Raw genomic sequence first — 21,064 nt, 5'->3', positions numbered from 1 at the left:
GTGAAGAAGAGGGTCTGATGTGTCCCTTAGCCAAACTCTCCGAAATATAATCTTTCATAGCCTTCCTCTCCGGGCCGGAAAGATTGTATAACCGGGTTTTAGGTAGTTTTGCCCCAGGTAATAGATTAATCGGGCAATCATATGGACGATGAGGTGGTAACCCCTGACAACCCTTCTCAGAGAACACATCCATAAAATCTGACAGAAAGGCAGGTAAAGATGTTACAGAGAGTGTAGAGCACCTACTACTCAAGCAGTTGTCCTTACAATGTTCACTCCACTCCACAATCTCCCCGGCCTGCCAATCCACCACTAGATTGTGAGTCACCAGCCAGGGAAGCCCCAATACCATAGGAGCCGGAAGACCGTCCAGGACATAACAAGAGATATGCTCTTTATGGAGGTCCCCTACCTGCAGATGGATATTATGGATGATCTGAGTTAACTCTCTCTGAGTAAGAGGGGAGGAGTCGATGGCAAACACAGGAATAGTTCTGCATACCGGTTCCGAAATTAAACCCAGAGCCTGAGCAAACCGTGAGTCCACCAAGTTGACCCCCGCCCCACTGTCCAAAAAGACGGAACAGATCTCAGTCTTATTGCCCGCCTCAACGGTAGCGGACAACAAAAACTGAGACATGCGTATGGAGGAAACGAATACGCCCAGACTGTTCTCCTCCACACAATCTGGGGACTCTAGTTTTCCGGCGGCTCCTTAGTTTGTGGTCTCTTGGGTTCTGAGGGACAAACCTTTACAAAATGACCCCTCCCCCCACAACGAAAACAAACCTCTGACCTACGGCGGAACTTAGGAGGATTCACCCGTCTAGTGGCGCCCCCTATTTGTATTGGTTCGACTGGACCATAACAGACCGATCCCTGCCCTATAGAGGCCTCCGTAAAATTTAATAGTCTCTCCCTGAGTCGTCTGTCGATTCTTATGGACAGAGACATAGCAGCCTCAAGAGACCCAGGGACCTCGTATACCGCCAGCGCGTCTTTTAATTTTTCAGACAACCCCTGGCAGAACTGACTCCTAAGGGCCGAGTCGTTCCATAACGTATCAGTAGCCCACCTACGGAATTCGGAACAATATAGTTCAGCAGACCGGTTCTCTTGCCGAAGTCTACGTAGCTTAGACTCAGCCAGTGAGACCCTGTCCGGGTCATCATATACGAGACCCAGGGCTTCAAAAAACTCCTCCACTGATCGTAAGGCCAGTGTCACGGCCATGGCTATGACCGTGACTCCTGAACCGCATGCGGTTGTCAGCGGTTTTCTTTGGTGTTCAATCACAGGTGAGGGCTGTGGTATTTGCCTCACCTGTGGTTGCCGCTGGCAACAGTATGTATGTGGCAGCGTAGCAGTCTGAGCTGTGCCATTGCAGCTTGCTATGTTGTGCATGCGGTTTTGTGTTTTGTGTGTATGTGTGCACTTGCTTTTTATGTTATTGTGTGCACGTCTCCTATTAGTGGTGTTTTCCCTTCCCTGGTGTTGGAAGGGTTAATCTCCTTCCTAGTGTGTGTGTGCACTGGGTGTGTCCGTTTGTGGGTGTGGCTGCCTGGGCTATAAAGCCTCAGTTTAGACAGACTTCTGAGGGGTACTCCAGCCTTGTAAGCTGGAGGAACTCTCCTGGTCTTTTCCATCTGCCAGTGTGGGCCACCCTTGTGATCATAAATTGTTATACACTATGTTATGTTATGATCAGTTGATTTGTTCCTGTTGTATATTTGTGCAGCTATGGATCTGGGTTCCTGTGTGTGGTTGTGTGTTTGCTGGGTTCATTGAATCTTGTCTGGACTTCAGCTTGCCTGCACAGGGATCCAGTCAGCAAGGCTGTGGCAGGTAAGTGGAACTAGTTCACATTACCTGCCATATCCATAGGACTGTTTGTGTTCCCCCATTTTCCCAACAGCTTGGCCGTTGAGACTCCTGCTCCTCCGTGCCTAGGAGGAGTGGGGCGTCTTACTCTGACTCCTAGCGCAGGGACCGGACGGAGGGTGAGTTAGGGATCCGAGGTTCCTGCGCATGGGTCCTCCTACCTTTAAGGTCGGCCCATGCAGTTAGGAGTTAGGGTCAGGGTAGGGACGCTGTTAGGAGGTGACCTGCTCCCTATCCTGTTCTCCTGGCCGAGTAGGCCATAACATGATCTGGCGTTACACGGCTGAGGATTTCCCCCATCCTCAGCCGTGACAGCCGGAGAGTCTGATGGTAGGGAGACAGCCCAAGCCTGCGGATCTCCTTGCAGGAGAGAAATTACAATGCCCACCCGTTGTTCCTCACCGCCGGAGGATCTAGGGCGTAACCTGAAGAACAACTTGCAAGCTTCTCTGAAGGTTACAAATTGGTCTCTCCCTCCAGAGAACCTATCAGGTAAAGCCACTTTTGGCTCAAGAGTACCTTGGTTTCCCATAGCAACGGTGGAACCCAAGGATTGCTGCTGCAGCACTGTTGCTTTTAATCCTGCCACTTCAAGGGATAACCCCTGTAATTGTTTCGCCAAAACCGAAACCGGATTCATAGTGGAACAGACAAAATACAAAGCAAAACAGCAAGCAAAAAAAAAAAAAAAAAGAAATGTCACTTTTTTTAAATTTTTTTTTTAAATGCCAGATATACTGTCACGACCGCTATCCCAGCAGCAGTCGTGTCGCACCAGACGGAGGGGAAGGGGGACTCTTATCTACGGATGGGAAATAGAATGGCCACCCCTGACTAACCCTAAGCTGGCACCTGTCTACCCTGATACCCTAGACGGGGTGTGAACCCGTGCGGCGAGCTGGATGCCTAAACCCTCAGTCGCCCTACCAAGACTGGACTGGGGAAAGGCCGATGGGAGCGCTAGTCACCATCACTCACGTCTAGGAGAACAGCAGGGGAAGACAGCAACAAACAATCTATAGCAAAGATAGACTTATCCAGTCACGAGCAGAGAAGGCGATCACAAACACGACAGTCCACGCCGGACAAGAGCTCCACAGCAACACCATCAAATGATCTCCTTCCAAGGTCAGAGTAGCACTGGAAGTAAGGACTATATCTGGCAATGACTGCACGTGAAAGTGAAACTAATATAGTAGCTGGGAGTGGCAGACAGGACTCACCTGAGGAGGATGCCTACAAACTCCCAGTCAGGACAAAAAGGTTCACAAGGCAAAACCCAGATGACATACCCTGAACCACGGAGCAAACTCACAAGCTATCGCGAGTAGCAAGTCGCTGCGACCTTCTCCTCCCAGACCTGTCTGGATCAGTCATAGTCGTGACATATTCATTGTTTTTTTCCATGATGCATATTCCCTTTTATCCCAGTAATATTGGAAGGGATGGAGCCCCTGTAAAGGTCCACACCCTTGGTGGAGACACTATATCGGCGCAACTGGACGACCAGGTGAGTATTAGATTCAAACTTCTCTTTATTCAAGGTTGACAATGCGTTTCGGAGCAGATAATACTCCTTTTTCAAGTCTAAAAAACATATGTGTATATACAAGCGTGTGATAAGAAGTGCAAATACAAAACATTAAAGGGATTCTGTCATGAGATTTGAGGCCTATAACCTAAACATATGGCCAGGTCCCTACTAATATCCTGAATCCGAAACTGACCTTATTAAATGTGCCTGTGGCTCTATTAGCATATAAAACAGGTTTTTATAACCTGTCATTCACCTACCTAATGTGTCCAAGGGGACGTCGCTTCATACAGGGTACTTGGCTGCAGCCATCTCCGTCTGGTGCCCCGCGCCGCCTTCCCAGTAGAAATCGCCGCCCTCCTCACCTCAGCACCGCCTCCGAAATCGTCCGCCCCCTCAGCCAGATCCCGTGCGGCTGTGAGAGGATGGCTGCAATAGGGCAGTCAAGGCAGGTTTGAGCGAAGTGCGCCAGACGGCGCATGTGCACTTCGCTCAACGAGGCCGCTGCCAGGAGTCCGCACGGGCGCATCAGGTTATACCTAGTGCGCACGCGCGGGATCTGGCTGAGGAGAGCGGACGATTTCGTAGGCGGCGCTGAGGTGAGGGAGGCGGCGCTGAGGTGAGGAAGGTGGCTCTATAGAAAGGGAGGGCGGCGATTTCTAGTGGGAAGGCGGCGCTGGGCACCAGACGGACATGGCTGTAGCCGGGCACCCTGTATGAAGCGACGTCCCCTTGGACACATTAGGTAGGTGAATGATAGGTTATAAAAACCTGTTTTATATGTTAATAGAGCCACAGGCACATTTAATAAGGTCAGTTTCGGATTCAGGGTATTAGTAGGCACCTGGCCATATGTTTAGGTTATAGGCCTCAAATCTCATGACAGAATCCCTTTAAAGACAGCTAAAATTGTTAATCATGATAAGATCGAGGATAAGGTTAGTGTTTGATCAGTCTTAGTTACGAAAAAACAATTCATAATAGTTAATAATTTATTATAGTTAATAATAATAGAGGGAAAAGCAAAAAATGTACAGGTGTTAATATGGATTAAAATATCAATATATAAATAAATAAATAGAGAAAAAAATAAATATATATACACATCAGTATGTGGCTAAAATTTACTGGAGGCAATTGAGGCTCTGGGGCCTGTAAGGACTTTTTTTCAGGGATCTGAATTTAGTCCTCACAGCGCTCCAGGCTCCCCCCGGGAGATTTCTCTCTGACTCCTGTCTTGGAAAGTAGTTTTTCTGGTCGCTATCACTTCCATCAGACGGGTGTCTGAGTTGGCGGCAGAGAACCCTTCCTGGTTATTCATAGGGACAAGGTGGTTTTCCGGCCTGTCCCTTCTTTTCTTCTGAAGGTGGTCTCTGACTTCCATATTAACGAGGAAATTGTCCTTCCCTCACTGTGTCTTTCTCCTTCACACCCTAAGGAGTTACACCATTTGGACGTTGTCAGAGCTCTGAAGATCTATTTAGCCACCTCCGCGGTCCCTTCCGCCGTACGGGCCCCTTTTAGTCATTCTGAAGGGTCCTTGAAGGGATTGGCGGCTTCCAAGGTGGCGATCGCCGCTAGATTCGGTCTGCAATTGCTGAAGCATACCACGCCCAAGCAGAGTTCCGCCCTTAGGTGTCACGGCTCACTCCACCTGAGAGGTGGCTGCATTTTGGGCTCGGAGGAATCGCGCTTCGGCTGCACAGTTATGTAAGGCGGCTACTTGGTCCTCCTTACACACATTCACAAACTTTTACCAGATGTATACTTTTGCATCGGCGGACGCGGCTTTAGGCCGCATGGTCTTGCAGGCGGCAGTTTCTTAGATGCCTGCAGGGACAATTGCTTCCATGGGTCTGTGGTTTTCCCTCCCTGTGGACTGCTTTTGAGCGTTCTACGGTTCCTGTGTCCCCCAATGAATATGGGCGAGAAAAGGAGATTTTTGTATAATTTACCAGTAAAATCTCGTTTTTCATTGGGGGGACACAGCGCCCACCCATTATTGTTGTTCGACCACAGTTATGGCAGTTGCTGGTTTGAACCCCGCTGGGCCTTTTGGCATGGTTGGTGTTCCATGTTTTTTCTTTGGTTGGCTTGCTTCTCCTACTGCTTGTACACAAACTGAAGCTCTCTCTCCAGGCTGGAGGGGTATAGCTGCCAGGGGAGGAGCCAACAGCTTTATCTAGTGTCAATGCCTCCTAGAGGACATAGCTATACCCACGGTTCCTGTGTCCCCCAATGAAGAGCGAGAAAGAGATTTTACTGGTAAGTTATACAAAAATCTCCTTTTTATGTTTATTTTGCGCAGCGTGATGCACACTGGGGGGGGAGAGAAAAAGAACAGTGATATGGTGGAAGAGGCGGGTGGCGGAGTTCGGGTGCCGGAGGAGAGACTGAGTGGTCTCGCATCTTCTCCGCTAGGCAGCGGGAGGCACGCTGTGATAGCCACGCAGCCGTGGGGGAGAATGTCAGTATGGGTGCAGAGGGGGTGATGGGAGTTCAGACAGTTAACCCAGGGCTGATGGAAGGAGCAGTGGGGAAAATGGGGTGATGGAAGTTACCTTTTGTGCCGGTAGCTAATGATCGTAGGTTCGTCCTGCTTCCAATGATGCTGGGCACGATAGCAAGCTGGACGGAGCGCGCCAATTTTTGAAAAGGAACAGGGGGAGTGAACTGAGGTTGTTTGATGGTGGGAGGGAGAGGAACATGTACATTGATTTGGCAGGTTAGTGACAGTACGGAGGGGGCTGGTGTGATGGAGGACGTAGGGAGGGGGATTGAGGATGTGAAAAAGAGAAAGGGAAAACGACTATTGGGCATGAAAGGGAGAGAGAGAGAAAAAAAAACGGAGAGCTACAAAAATAAGGATTAACAAGTTATGATTGCATGAGGTGTGATGGCAGGGAGAAATGGCAATGGAAAAGGGAGGGTGGGTGGGACTGGATGAGGGGTAACCTAGTAAGGAACACGTACTGGAGGGGACTGGACGGGAGAAGGGTAGCTGGGGAGAAAAATAGGGCTATAAATAGGTGGACCGGCTGGTTTTAAACAGCGTGCTATGGTTTCCCTTGGGTATTCCTCACACTAACATACATGCATATACAACTTGTGTGTGTGTGTGTGTATATATATTTATATATGTATGTTCGGTATACATTTAGGCATTTACCCCAGATTTTTTTTAACGCAATTGCCTCCATTAAATTTTTGCCACATACTGATGTGTATATATATTTTATTTATTTATTTATTCCTCTATTTATGTATTTATATATTGATATTTTAATCCATATTAACACCTGCACATTTTTTGCTTTTCCCTCTATTATTAACTATAATCAATTATTAACTATTATGAATAGTTTTTTTCGTAACTAAGACTGATCAAACACTAACCTTATCCTCGATCTTATCATGATTATTAACCATTTTAGCTGTCTTTATTGTTTTGTATTTGCACTTCTTTTCACACGCTTGTATATACACATGTTTTTTAGACTTGAAAAAGGAGTATTATCTGCTCCGAAACGCGTTGTCAACCTTGAATAAAGAGACGTTTGAATCGAATACTCACCTGGTCGTCTAGTTGCGCCGATATAGTGTCTCCACCAAGGGTGTGGACCTTTACACGGGCTCCATCCCTTCCAATATTACTGTTCACCTCACAAGGGCTGGCAACCCATCAAAGTGAGGACTAGACGACACTAGCAGCACCGACCTCCCACTATCACCTACGTACACTAGTGTTGTCCCTACGCTCGCACAACCACACAAGGTGAGCCTAATCATCCCATACGAACCTTCCTTTAACGTACATACCATCCTATGAGCGCCTTTCCCCCTCTTGTTGCCCTCTTCTGCTTTTCTCTCAGTGGAATGCTCATGTTAAGCAGTTTTGTACGCAGAATTCTGTATGGAAAATGTGCCAAAATCCACTTTAAAAGAAGTGTTTTTTGTTAGTTTTTTTTTGTTTTGTTTTTTAAATCATGGATTTTTATTGCTTGTTTTTATGTATAAACATTGCTTTATTAATCATTTCACTGCTTAAAAATTACAGAGCTCATGGACCATTTTTCCCAAGAGTTCTAAGACGTAAAAAAGGTCCAAGAAATTCAGGAGAAGTTGTGACACATGTTGTGGCAAAAATAATGACTGCAAACATGGTAAGAACTAAGTGTGAACTACCATATAGCAGAAATACTTGGCGGTTTTCCTAACTCCTTTAGGCTGGGTTCACACTTGAGCGTTTTACATGGCGTTCAAACGCGCTGTAAAACGCTCAACACATGAAACCAATGCTTCCCTATGGCCCTGGTTCTCACTTGAGCGTTTTACAGCGCGTTTGAACACGCTGAAAAACGCCCTACGCTCAAAAAAGTTCTTGAGCTTCTTTTGGGCGTTTTGTCGCGCGTTTGCAGCCATAGGACACTGCTGTTAATCACACAAACGCGCGTAATACGCGCGTTGACTATGGACAAAAACGCGCGACACAAACGCGTGTTAAACGCGCATATGAAATATGCTCAGGTCTGAACCCAGCCTTAGAGTTTGTATGGAGCAGCAGGGCAGATTTAGGACTGACACTCTATACAAACTCTTTACTTCCTATAGTCGATTGGGTGAGGAGAAAAATGGAATTTAAGAACCTGTTAGTAGTGATCAGTGATTGTCCCACCTAGGACTGATGCTTAGGTTAGCCTTTCTTTTTCTAAACAATAAGCTCTGCATGTAAAACGTGTAAAAACCTCTATGGGCAGGTGAATTTTATGTATCAAGAAATAATCACATTCAGAAAAGATAACCGCTGAGTTACATGCAATCTGTACCTCACACTATAAATACATTGTCAGTTTATTACCATTTTTATACCTTGAATCTTTTGTAGTCCCTGACAGTTCGGGAATGATAAGAAGCCTTGATATTTTAATACAGAGGCCAGTTTCAGCCATGAGTTGCAAGCTTTTTCAAAGTAATTTACATTATAACACTAATAATAGTTTTTTGTCCAGATTAGAAGGGAAAGTATGTCACACTGGTACTTTATATAAAGACAAATTATACTTTTCTTCCTGAGTATATGCCTTGTAAATGCAGTACAGTATCCTATTGGCTATAGATGGTACAGATTGTCTTTGCATGTTATTGCCAAGTCTTTAATCTACAAGAATACTTTGATCTTATTCCATCTTGAGATTACAGTGAAATTACATATATACTTACTTCTAAAGGCTGTATTACACAGCCCGATTCTGCTGGCGATTGTCAGGTGGGAAGCGTTCTTTCCCAGCAATCTCCTGCTCGCTAGCGGAGAAAACTGCTGATATTACATGCCGCGATCTCCTCAGTATAGGGAGGAGCGATCGTTATACCATCGCTCTTTCCTATACTGAATCATTGTTTGCCGGCAGCAAATAGTGATTAGACACCACAAGCTGCCACCTGAAAATGATAGTTTCTCGCCCAGTTTCCTTGGGGGACACAGAAGACCTTGGGTATAGCTCATCTCCATAGGAGGCGTGACACTAAGTGAAAACTGTTAAGCCCCTCCTCCACAGCTATACCCTCAGCCTGGAGAGAGAGACTGCCAGTTTTTTGCTTAGTGTCCAAGGAGGCAAGACACTCCCTGCTCTGCAGGGCTGTTTTCTCCTTGTTTAAATTTTAGATTTTTACTTTTTTCTTTTCTTTTTGTTCCAGATCATCAGGGACAACAGAGACGCACTAGACCTCTCTGTTCTCCCGGGGTTGAGCTGCGCCAGTGCCGGTCACCCGCACTGCTGCCTCCCCCACAGAAGGCAAGGTGGATCAGGGCAGCCCAGCTCCCCTACATCCCGCCAGCGCAAGGGTCGCCCGCACGCCAAGTCCCTCTTCCAGCGTCCTGCCACTGTGGTGCCAGCAGCTGAAGGGGCGACCCTGCTGGAATGGACCGAGGGTGAAGACGGCTAGGTGAGAGAGTGGCTTCTCCAGCCCTACGTCCCCCCCCCACCCTGGTCTCCTGCGTGCCTGACCCCCATACTGGGCCTCTGGACCCTTCCCCTGCTGGACCTAGGCTGGCCCCTGGGGTGCCGCAGAGCGACAATCTGCTCCCTGCCTCCCCCCCCCCCCCTTTCCTGGCCCCCATAGGACATGCAGCTAGTGGCTGTCTCCCCACAGCTAGCTGCAGAAGCTGCTCCTCTATCCGCACGGGCACCCGGTCTCTGGGTCCCCCCATCTCCTTACCGGAGGGTTGCTCAAGGCCTGAGGCTGTGGAGTAAGGCCTCGCCTCCGGCCAGCATTAATATTCCGGTGCGGCCGGGCGCAGCAAAAATTTTTAGCCCAGGCTCCGCGGCCTGCTAGGCCGCCATTCCGGGCCCCTGACTCTTCCGGCCGGCGGGGTGGGCTCCCGCGGCCGGCAAGCCGCCATTCCGGGCCCCTGACTCTTCCGGCCGGCGGGGTGGGCTCCCGCGGCCGGCAAGCCGCCATTCTGGGCGCCTGACTCTTCCGGCGGCGGGGTGGGCTCCCGCGGACGGCAAGCCGCTATTCCGGGCCCCTGACAATTCCGGCGGCGGGGTGGGCTCCCGCGGCCGGCAAGCCGCCATTCCGGCCCCCTGACTCTTCCGGCCGGCGGGGTGGGCTCCCGCGGCCGGCATTGGGCTTGACCTCTATGCCCCAGCAGGCCCCGTCCGACCGTCGGTGCCGGTCGGCGGGGCTCCGCAAATTTTGTCCCAGGCTTCGCGGCCTGCTGGGCCGCAATTCTGACCGGCCCGCGGGGTGGGCACCCGCGGCCGGTTTGAAGCGCCACTCCGCCTCAAACCGGCGGTACTTAACGGGCCGGGCGCCGCAAATTTAGACCCCGGCTTCGCGGCCTACTAGGCCGCAAAATTCCGGCCTCTGGTGGAGGGGGCGGGAACTTCTCCGGGCGCGAATTCTTCCCGCCTGGGGGTTCCTCCGCCCCCAGGGGATCGCAGCGCCGCCTCCAGGCCGGATTCCGGTTAACCCTTTGGGTACAGGCCGGCTCACAATGGGCCTGTATGGTTGGCCCCCCTTTTTTCCTGTATCTCAGACGATCTGTGCCCCTATATGGTGGCTCCCCTTTAGCCTTAGAGAGGTTGTGTTTAAAATAAATAAATAAAATAAAAAAATTAAAAAAAAAGAATAATAGATAACTGATTTCTATTGGACTGCGCAGCACGCTGCAGCCTCATCAGTAGTGCTGCATGTCTGCATGCCCTCTTTCCACAGGTGGCATGGTGTTGCGCTCCCAGCCTGCGTCGCTGCTAGGGCATTTCCCCTTTTAGGCGGTTTTCTTGCTCTCTTCCAGGCTACGGCGCTGGCCAAGTGCATGCGGCCCTTCCGTAGGCAGCATTCATCATCTCTCCAGTTATGGTGCCTGCCATGTGCATCCCCCCCCCCTCTCCTAGGCGGGATACTGCACTCTCCCTGGCTGTCGGCTGGCCATGTGCATGACCCCCTTCTTAGGCGGAATACTGCACCTTCACCGGATACGGTACTGGCCATGTGCACGACCCCCTTCCATAGGCGGAACGCTGCACTCTCTCAGGATTTGCTGCCGGCCATGTGCGTGACCCCCTTCTCTAGGCGAAACGCTGCACTCTCACTGGATTCGCTGCCGGCCATGTGCGTGACCCCCTTCCATGGGCAGAACGCAGCACTCTCACTGGATCTGTTGCCGATCATGTGCATGACTCCCTTTTTAGGCGGAATACTGCACTCTCACCGGATACGGTACTGGCTATGTGCACGACCCCCTTCCATAGGCGGAATGCTGCACTCTCACTGATGTGCTATGATGTACTTATGTACTATGTTATGTACTATGTTACTATGCTGCACTCTCACTGGTTTCGCTGCCGGCCATAGGCATACCCCCTTCCATAGGCGGTATGCTGCACTCTCATTGGATTCGCTGCCGGCCTTGGGTATGCCTCCTTCCCTCAGGCAGCATACATACATCCCTCTGTCTGTGGTTGTTTTCTCGCAGGTACGTTGCTGGCCATGTGCATGTACCCCATACATGGCAGGGTGCTTGCACTCTCGCTGGATCCGCTGTCGGCCATATGCATGACTCCTCTTCCGTGGGCGGTGTACGCACTCTCGCTGGATTTGCTGCCAGCCAGGGGCATGCCTCCTTCCTCAGGCGACATACACACATTCTTACTGACTGTGTTTGTCTCTCGCCAGTACGTTGCTGGCCATGTGTATGACTCCCATACATGGCGGGGTGCTCGCACTCTCCCTGGATGAGATGCTGGCCATGTGCATTACCACCCCTTTTTCTGGGCGGCATGCTACACTTTCACCGGATACACTGCTGGCCATGAGAATGGCCCTCTAACATGGGTGGAACGCTTGCACTCCCATTGGATACGGTGCTGGCCTTGTGCGTGACCACCCCTCATTCCATGGGCAGAATTTGGCACGCTCATGAGATTCACGGCTGTCCTTGTATGGCTGTGCTGGACTTGTACATGTCCCCCTTCATTGGCAGAGTAGTTGCACTCTCACTAAGTTCAGTGTTGGGTGTATTATTGCACACTCACTTAATGCTAGGATAACCCTGTGCATGTTCCCCTTTCACTAGGTGGACCTCCTGCGTTCCTGCTGGATTATAGGGTATGTCCTGCTTCTCTGAAGTAGGTACGGCCTTAGGCATCACTCCCTTTTGGGACGGGCCTTTGCACTCTTGCCGACTGCAGTTTGCCAGATACAATTTCCCCCCTTTTCGGGGCGGACTGATTGCGTTCCATCGCATGCTATACTAGGCTTGTGCATAACTCCCTTTCAGGTTGCACTTTGCAATTCCGTACATGCTGTGGCACTCTGTGGCGAGCCCCCTTTTTCGCTGAGTAACTTTTTTGCAGTGAGCGGACGTTCTTGTGCGTTGTTTGGGCCGTGTATGCCTTCTCCTCCTGTAGGTGGGTTGGCCTTCTCACTGCTTACGGGGCTGCTCGTACGTATGCCTCACCTGCTTCCTGCGGCATACTTTTGTTTTCTTGGGATACGATGCTTGCCGCAAGCCTTGCACTCGTCTCTAAGGAGTTCATTCTGTCCACCTGACCCGGACAGGCTCTATTGCTCTCTGCTGCACCGAGCTGGGTGGTACTCATTCATTTAGTTGGCCTTTCATCCCAGGGAGTGTTCGTGGGTCCTAGATGCGTGCCCATTCTTCCTTCCGCGGCATTGCTTCCCTGCGCTAGTGGTCACGTGGTCGAGAGTGCTGTTGTCTGCAGCGCCCCTCGAATTCTTCGTTGGCTCTGGCAGGACTGCGGTTCCCTTGCCTGCTGCAATTTCCTCCTTTTCGGATGCAGTGTGGTATGAGTCCTTCCTCTTGGCGCCTCTACGCTTCAGTCTGATCTGCTACCAGGTTTGGGCCGCTCTTCTCGGGAAGGTCACCCAACTTCTCTTGGGTGCTCAATTACCCAGGTCCGGAGGACCTCCGCCTTGGATTCTTCAGGGTATTCGCCTTCTGCGAGGCGGTGAACCGGGCGTCTCACAGTGTAGCGGGGTTCTGCTTTTGAGCTGTCCTATGGCTTCCCTGTTGCCCACTCCTACTCCTTTCGGTTGGAGGGTCTTATGCCGGCCTCTGTCTCGACTACCTTATCTCGCCGGCTCTGTTTGGCTCCCGCTCGGTACAGATCACTCCGATGTGGCTTCTGCCCCGCCAGGCTTCAGAGGCTGTTCTTTCACTGTCCTCCCCTCTGGGGAGAGCATGGTTGTTCATGTGGATGGTTCCGGTATTCCTTTTGGCCTCGTACTGTCTCCCTTGTTCACACTGGCTGTATTAGCTGTGTACCTATTTACCGAGTCTACCGCGTTCTGTCCTCCCGCTGAGTGCAGATTGCGTGGTCCATTCTAAGACAATGGTCCTGCTGTAGACTTACCTTCTCGGTAATTTGGGGGGACTACCTTTGCTCGGGGGCCGACGGGACCAGTTTTGTCGACCATTCTGCCCGTGTTACTGGTCTGCGCCTGATCACATTGGGTTTTCGCCCGCTTGCCAGACGACTCCAGCGGGTTTGCTACTGTCCGCTCCTGGCTGTGTTTCGTCCAGGATCTGTCGTAAGACTTAGGTTTTTTTTGTCTGGGGTTCTGTGGGAAGCTGTGCATTCCCCACTCTGACTTTCTCTCCCCATGGTTCTGTCTTTTTTCCAGTCCGGCCTGGACCTGGGACTGGGACTGCTTTACTTGAGGTGTCAAGTGTCGGCGCTGTTCTTCCTCTTCCAGCGTTCCCCGGTCCTCTGGGCCTGTCAAGACCTTCTTCCTCGGAGTGGCTCTTTGGTTCCTCTGTACTGTCCTTCGGTACCGCCCTGGGGACTACATACTGAGCTCTCGGCGCTCCAATCTTGTCCTTGGAGCCGTTACAGAAGTTCTCTCTACCCCTTCTGTCCTGTACGGTTGTGTTTCCGTATCAGTCGTGTCTCTGACGGGTGCCTGAATGGCCCCTTTTTGTTCCGAGCCTTCTGTCTTTTCCCAGGACAGGGCTGTTCTACATCCCGTTTCTTCCTTCCTTCCTTCTGAAGGTGGTGTTTGCCTTTCGCTTCAACACTTCACCGATTTGGACGTTGTTTGGGCCTTGCCGTTTTTACTTGGAGATCTCCGACTCTTGTCGACGTTCGGCCTCTTGGGTTTCCAGGAGGTCCGTGCATAGGGTTTACGGACTCCAGGGTGGTTTTCCTCCGCTTTATCAGATTGGCTATTGCTGAGGTTACCGCACCAAGGGCAGGATTCTGCCTTTGGTGTCACCGTTCATTTCACCAGAGCGGTCGGTGCCTCCTGGGCCGGAGGCATTGGGCTTCGGCCATGCATTTGGGCAAGGCGGCCACAGGTCTGCCTTGCACGCCTTACCGAGTTCTACAGGGTGCATACTCTGGCTTTGGCAGATGCTGCCTTGGCCCGCCTGGGTCTGCAGGCGGCGGTTCATTGATGCCTTTCGGGTGCTTCACCTTGGAGCTGTGGTCCCTCCCCCTTTTGGACTGCTTTTGAACGTCCCAAGGTCTTCTGTGTCCCCCAAGGAAGCTGGGCGAGAAAACGAGATTTTTGTATAACTTACCAGTAAAATCTCTTTCTCGCTCTTTCCTTGGGGGACACAGCACCCACCCATTCATTGTTTTTCTTTGCACGGTTTCCGAGTTTTTGTTACCCGTTGGGTAGTTGGCTTGTTGGTTCCTTGTTGGACTTTGCCTTTTCTCACTAGTTGGACACGCAACTGGCAGTCTCTCTCTCCAGGCTGAGGGTATAGCTGTGGAGGAGGGGCTTAACAGTTTTCACTTAGTGTCACGCCTCCTATGGAGATGAGCTATACCCAAGGTCTTCTGTGTCCCCCAAGGAAAGAGCGAGAAAGAGATTTTACTGGTAAGTTATACAAAAATCTCGTGTTTTAAACTTGTCAAAAAATTTGGATTATCCGATGAACGAGTGTTTTCTCGTTCATCGGGTAATCAGCGGCAGTATTACACTGCCAGATGGACGCTAATGATTATCTGGCAGAAAATCTGCCCGTCTAATACAGGCTTAAGTCTTCAAATCCATTACTATACATTGAATATTATCTGATACTATGCTAAGAAATGTTCTCTTATCTTTTCCATATGTTTATAGTTCACAATGAATTATTATAAGTCTAAAGCTTATATTACATGGGTAGATCGTGCAGATCATCGCTAACAAGCATGCATAGTAACACTCGTTAGCCATGATCTGGCAAAGTAAAACTGCCACTGATTACTTTCAAACTATAAAATCGATCAACCGATCGTGCTGTCTAATCACAATCTGCCACTGGCAAACAGTGAATCAGTATGGGGATGAGCGATTGCATTAGCGCATATTGACAAAAACTTTCTTTTCTGGGGAATGGAAACCCCACAAAGGGCACCAAAGGTATTTTTTTCATGCTGTATATGTGGGTTGTAATCTGATGTAATCTGATGGTAAAGGTAGGGGCTGAGAAGAGCAGGACAAACATACCTTTTGTGGAGCTATTATCATCAGGTATCAATATGTGTGAATATGAAGTTTTATTCTGCCAGTTTCTTCTCTCAAGTGCTTATGGTGGAGCTTCACAGTGAAGTGCCCTTTGCTTCACAGCCTTTCCTCTCTGCTCTGATTGACAGATGTAGCATCCAGCCAAAACACCACTACAGTTGTCACTTTGGCAACATAAAAACCCCACATATTAAAATCAGCATGCCATTGATGCTGCACAGTGAAGAAAATGGTAGCAGGGCCAGCTCCATTCACTACACAATGGACATTGTTGTGTAGTTCTAATGCTGACTTCCTGAACTGGGGCTACTTGGGAAGAGCCGATTGGAAGGGTGTGGGTGTCGGTCATCAATAGTAAAATACTGGATAAACCCCTTTACTCTCTCTCCTGAGCCATACGGTTACTGCCTTGGATTGAGTATAACTATAACAAACGCCTGATATTCAACCAGAATTTACCCCTTGAATGTTAACCTTGGTCTTCACCCTTGAATGTTGACTTTGGCAGTGCAGTACAACGCTGCAAAATTGAAACAGGTTCTCAACTCATTGCTCAAGAAAAAAAAATGTTGGGTCATTTTAATATGGGCATGGTAGTAATATAGCAAGTATGATGTTACTGGACTGTTTAGATACTTAGAACTTTTGATTTTCTTGTGTGTTACATAAACTTTACATTGGTCATTTTTTTTTATAGGTGAAAGAATATGCTCCAGACACACTAATTCAGCAGCATAATAATTTGGATACTGCTTTAGAGAATAGTTATTGTGGGGATACTATAGTGATTTTTCCTGGGGAATATAAGGCTGAAGCAATGGCTATGTTGACAGAAGACATCACCATTAAAGGTTAACTTTGCAAATTTAATGTTTAAAATGGTCTCCCTATAATCTTGTACAATATGCTTTCTAATGGTTCAGGAATCCCCAGTAATATGGTAATGTCCTCTTAAAAATGTACCACCTACCCTAAACATGCATGGAACTCTGGGAACTAAAAAAAACCTGTTCAGAGCTACCGATACCATGAACAGCTCTTATCATTTATTTAAAATAATTACACCCTGTTATCTGGTAACAGTGAATTATAGTCCTAATTGGAAGTGTGGAAGCAGTAGGTGTGGATCCTCTTTGCTGTGGAGTAGAATTTGAAAGGTGACTAAATAAATCTGTTTAAAGAGTTATTCTGATAACTTCAAGCTGTCCCACTGAGAACGGTGGTCCGTGCCCCTATCTTGATGGAGTAGCTGGTCAGGCATGCGCCCCACCCTGCTCCATTCATTCTTTATTGGATTGGAGCCAATAACCATGTACATCATCACCTATATCTGGTAGTGTTACATTGGTGGCCTGTGCCCACCGCTGCCCCACTACTTCAGGTCTGACATCCAGCAGCGGGCTGGGTGCTGGTGCCCTGTATGGTTGTTGGGGATACCCTTCATTAAACTTCACCTCATTCTGCAGTATTGGAAGGGTTAAATCCTTCTTTGGTTCTCTGTGCAGCTACTAGGCTGTTTCTAATGTGTTAATCAGCTTCTGTTATATATGCTGTGCTGTTTGTCTCATTCTCTGCCTAAGCAATAGGTTTTGGTTCTAGCTTGCTAGTCCCAGTGTTTGGTGTGCGGTGTCATTTGTTTGCCTGCCTGTGTACAGACCTTTGCCTTATTCCTGACTCTGACTCTCCACTGTGCCTGATTATCATATTGTCCTTTGTTGCCTGCCCTGACCTTGGACTTGTTTTACAGATTTGCACTGTGCTTGCCCTGACCTCAGCCTGTTGCTGACAAAGAGTTTTGTCTGATCCCTCGGTTTCCGACACTGGTGTCTATGAGACCCTGGGTCAGCTCTCAACTACAATGAGTGCTAAACAACTAAAAGTCAAACCAATTGGTTGACACGGTAGTTCCACACCCACTGTCTATAACAGGTACTCTTGTAGAGAATTAATGGTTGCATGCTCAACCTGCTGCTCTATCGGGATAAGGATACAGGACATCTGTCCTTGGAATTGTTGGGGGTCCCAGCAATCTGCCCCAAATGATAGTTATCCCCCATCTAAAGGGTAGTGGAAAACTTGAAGTTCCCATTTCAGATTACATGGATGGATTATTGTTTTATTTTGGGCTGATTTATGTCAGTTGTAGAGAAAAAAAAATACAGAGTAATTAGTAAATCCCCTAGTATGTTCAGCAAATGATGCACTATAATGACATCCATGTGAGTGGGCCTGACAGTACGGTATATTGTATAATATTGTGTGTAATTATCAGTTGTCAGTGCAGAAGGAGGTAGTTCCCTACATAGGAATGTGTGGGATTATATGCATTTTAACATATGAGAAAACAATAATTGCTCTTACCGGTAATTGTTTTTCTTGAAACCCATGACGGCGCCCATGTGACTAGGATCTCCCATCCAGGATAGGAAACCTGAAGAAATAAAATGGTTCACACCCCCACCACACCTCAGTGATTATAATAAACCGACCTCCAGAGGCATGCCAACCACCAAGAAAGAAGAGTTGAAAAAAACAGAAAACAACACACATAATGGTGAAGAAGAGAACCTATCCGGTAACTGCTCTAATTTCCCGGAAAAGAATATAAATAACTATAATTCTATATATATACTTTTTAAAAATATATATTAGGGAGGGAATTTTTGGGGTGCCGTCATGGGTTTCAAGAAATACAATTACCAGTAAGAGCAATTATTGTTTTCCCCTCACCCATGACGGCACCCATGCGAGACTAAACTATAAGACAAAGAAAAATTAGGGGGGGGGGGGGGGGGGGTGACTACAGCTTGTAGCACTTTCCTCCCAAAGGCCGCATCTGAATCAAGATGCAGTCTGTAATGTCTAAAAAAAAGTATGGGGAGAGCTCCAAGTAGCGGCTCTACAAATCTGGGCCAAAGAAGCATCTGCCCTCTCTGCCCAATAGGTCGCAATGGCCCTGATAGAATGAGCTCCAAACCCCGTTGGAGGAGGCAGGCTAAGGAAAAAATAGGCAAGAGAAATAGCATTCTTTACCCATCTAGCAATAACACTTGTGGAAACTTTGCGGCCCCTACACTTTCCCTGAAACTGGATAAGGAGATTTTCATCTATCATCCAAGGTGACGTGGAATCTAGGTAAAACACTAGACACCTTCTGACATCTAGGCAATGGAAATTTTCTTCTAACGTATTGACTGGATCTGGGCAAAAAGAGGGTAGTATCACATCCTGACTTCTGTGAAAACCTGAGACCACCACCTTGGGTTGAAAAAATGGAATTGGTCTAATGGTCACTTTATCCTCCAAAATCGTGGTATAGGGAGGGAAGGCAGAAGAAGCTTGAATCTCAGATACCCGTCTAGCCGAGGTTATTGCTAGAAGGAAGGCCATTTTAAAAGAAAGCATATTGATAGAGATTTCGCTTAATGGTTCAAACGGATTCTGAGATAGGGCCGAAATAACAGTATTCAAATCCCAGGGAGGAGACAATGGTCTTAAGGAAGGATATAACCTGGAGACTGCTGACAAGAATCTTAATCCATTGATGATCAGCTATCCTATAATCAAAGAAATAACTTAGAGCAGCTATCTGAACCTTTAGTGTGGAAGCCTTAAGATTCCTATCTAGCCCTAACATAGTATATAAGGCCGAAAAAAGACATTTGTCCATCCAGTTGCCCTGCTTGTAAAAAAAATCTAGCATCCTTGGTATTTCTGGAGATTTAAAGGGATCTGAGTTCTGACCTAGAAAGGTAGAAAAAATATTCCAAATTTTAATATATTTTTTTAGAGGTAACCGCCTTCCTACTTTTTAGCAAGGTGGAAACCACATTGTCCGACAATCCCCTTCCTGACCAGACTTCCCTTTCAAAATCCATGCTGAAAGATGAAGGACTTCTGGGCTGGGATGAACTAGCGGACCCTGGTAAAGAAGATCCTCTCTCAATGATAGGGACCATTGAGGCTGTACTGCCAACCTCAGAAGATTTGAATACCAGAACCTTTTGGGCCACTTTGGAGCTATCAGAATAACCGAGGCTTCCTCTCTCTCTATTTTCTTCAATACTTGTGGGATAAGGCAAAATGGAGGGAAGGCGTACCCTAATTCTTGGCACCAGTCCGTGCTAACCCGTCCACTGCTGATGGCCTGTCCAAATGATTGAGGGAGAAAAAAAATTCTACTTTCCTGTTGGCTTTTGAGGCGAAAAGGTCCACTGTAGGAAGACCGTACTTCTGAACTATCTGCAAAAATATTTCTTTGTTTAGACACCATTCTCCCTGTTTTATGGAAACTCAACTGAGGAAGTCCAGGCTTGTGGGCCTCGAGGGTTCCAAGGGATCGGCGCGTCCGGCTTCACCTGGTTCCGATATGTTTAGTGGAGGCTCCAGATTCTGCACAGCACTGTGTGCGCACCAAGGTTGGCTGTCCCCTCTTGCTGCTGACTTATTACGCGCCTCGGCTACTTTTAACACCAGGTCCAAAAAACGCCTAATCCATGGGGAAAGTGAGCCCTCCCCTTACCGGTCAGCGCTGCCGGAAACAGCCTCAATGCGCCGGAAGAAGCCGCCCCGGAGCGCATCGGGAGCACGCTCCGCCATTTTGGAAGTGGGATGCCGGCCACCGCACTACTATGGACCGCGAGCCACCTGAACATGGCCACAGCAGCTCCCCAATGAGGCTTGGGAGGAGGCAGGAAGCAGGACAGACTTAGGCGACGGATGCCCCAGGAGACTTATGCCGCCAGGGATAGGTCCCGTGTTGTAGACCCGGACCTCCGCCAGCCCCCCAAGGTGAGAACCTAAAAAAAGAGGGAACTCCTCAGGTACCTCCTATCCGGAGGACAGGAAACCTGAACTGAGGTGTGGTGGGGGTGTGAACCATTTTATCTCTTCAGGTTTCCTGTCCTGGATGGGAGGTCCTAGTCGCATGGGTGAGGGGAAAATGTCATCTTTTAAGGACTGACCAGAGGGGGTGGGGGGAATAAACATGTCTACATGTTTAATAAAATGGATACTGCTGATGATTGCTAATATTTTTGGTTGGGACTTTCCTGTTTGTATTGTTAAGAGAAATTGCAAGATGTCCAAATGGGAGCTGGGCATGATAGTACATTTGCCTGTAATGTAGTGGTACAGGAGACATTTTTCTATAAATTAGTAGAAAAAAAGAAGTAAGTAACTAAATTCATGATTGGTGTCAAAATTAAAAACAGCGTGAACCTTGGGTGCTTTCTTTTAGCATCAGCAAAATGTTTATCTGCGTGCCAGAAAAAACATTACAGGACGTTTTACAACTGGAGATTTGGAGCTTTTGTTAGAAGTTAAAAGTGGTCTTGGTTTAAGCAAGAATTATGCTCTGTGGTGTCAAAATTATTAATATGAGAAAGAAACACTAATGCCTGTTTCAATAAAATCTGTTATATCAGGCTGCTGATATAACAGGAACGTGGCTTACATCCAAAAGTTAAACTAACTTTTCAATGCAATCATATTCCACAAAGATTGTAGCGGGAAACCATACAGACATGATCCGACAACTTATCCACTCGGTTTTAGATTGTTTTTTTTGCAGTGTAACTGACAATAGGAAATGTCATTGAAAGTAATTTTGTTATGGTAACAATCATTTATTCTTGCATATTTTAGAGTGAATGTTTTTTTTTTTTA

At 48.2% G+C, this 21,064-nt stretch overlaps 1 protein-coding gene across 1 annotated transcript in view; it reads left to right on the top strand.

The window, feature by feature from the left end:
• SHCBP1L (SHC binding and spindle associated 1 like) overlaps positions 1–21,064 on the top strand; it is a 130,849-nt gene that overhangs the window by 81,109 nt on the left and 28,676 nt on the right. The window contains exons 6-7 of the mRNA XM_040408804.1: positions 7,473–7,578; positions 16,095–16,248. Coding sequence (XP_040264738.1) covers positions 7,473–7,578; positions 16,095–16,248 — 260 coding nt within the window. The remainder of the gene's footprint in view (positions 1–7,472; positions 7,579–16,094; positions 16,249–21,064) is intronic.

This window comes from Bufo bufo, chromosome 9 (assembly GCF_905171765.1).
Source record: "Bufo bufo chromosome 9, aBufBuf1.1, whole genome shotgun sequence".
Lineage (NCBI taxonomy): Eukaryota > Metazoa > Chordata > Amphibia > Anura > Bufonidae > Bufo > Bufo bufo.
The sequence above is the reverse complement of the archived record's forward strand: the minus strand, read 5'-3'. Positions and strand labels throughout refer to the sequence as shown.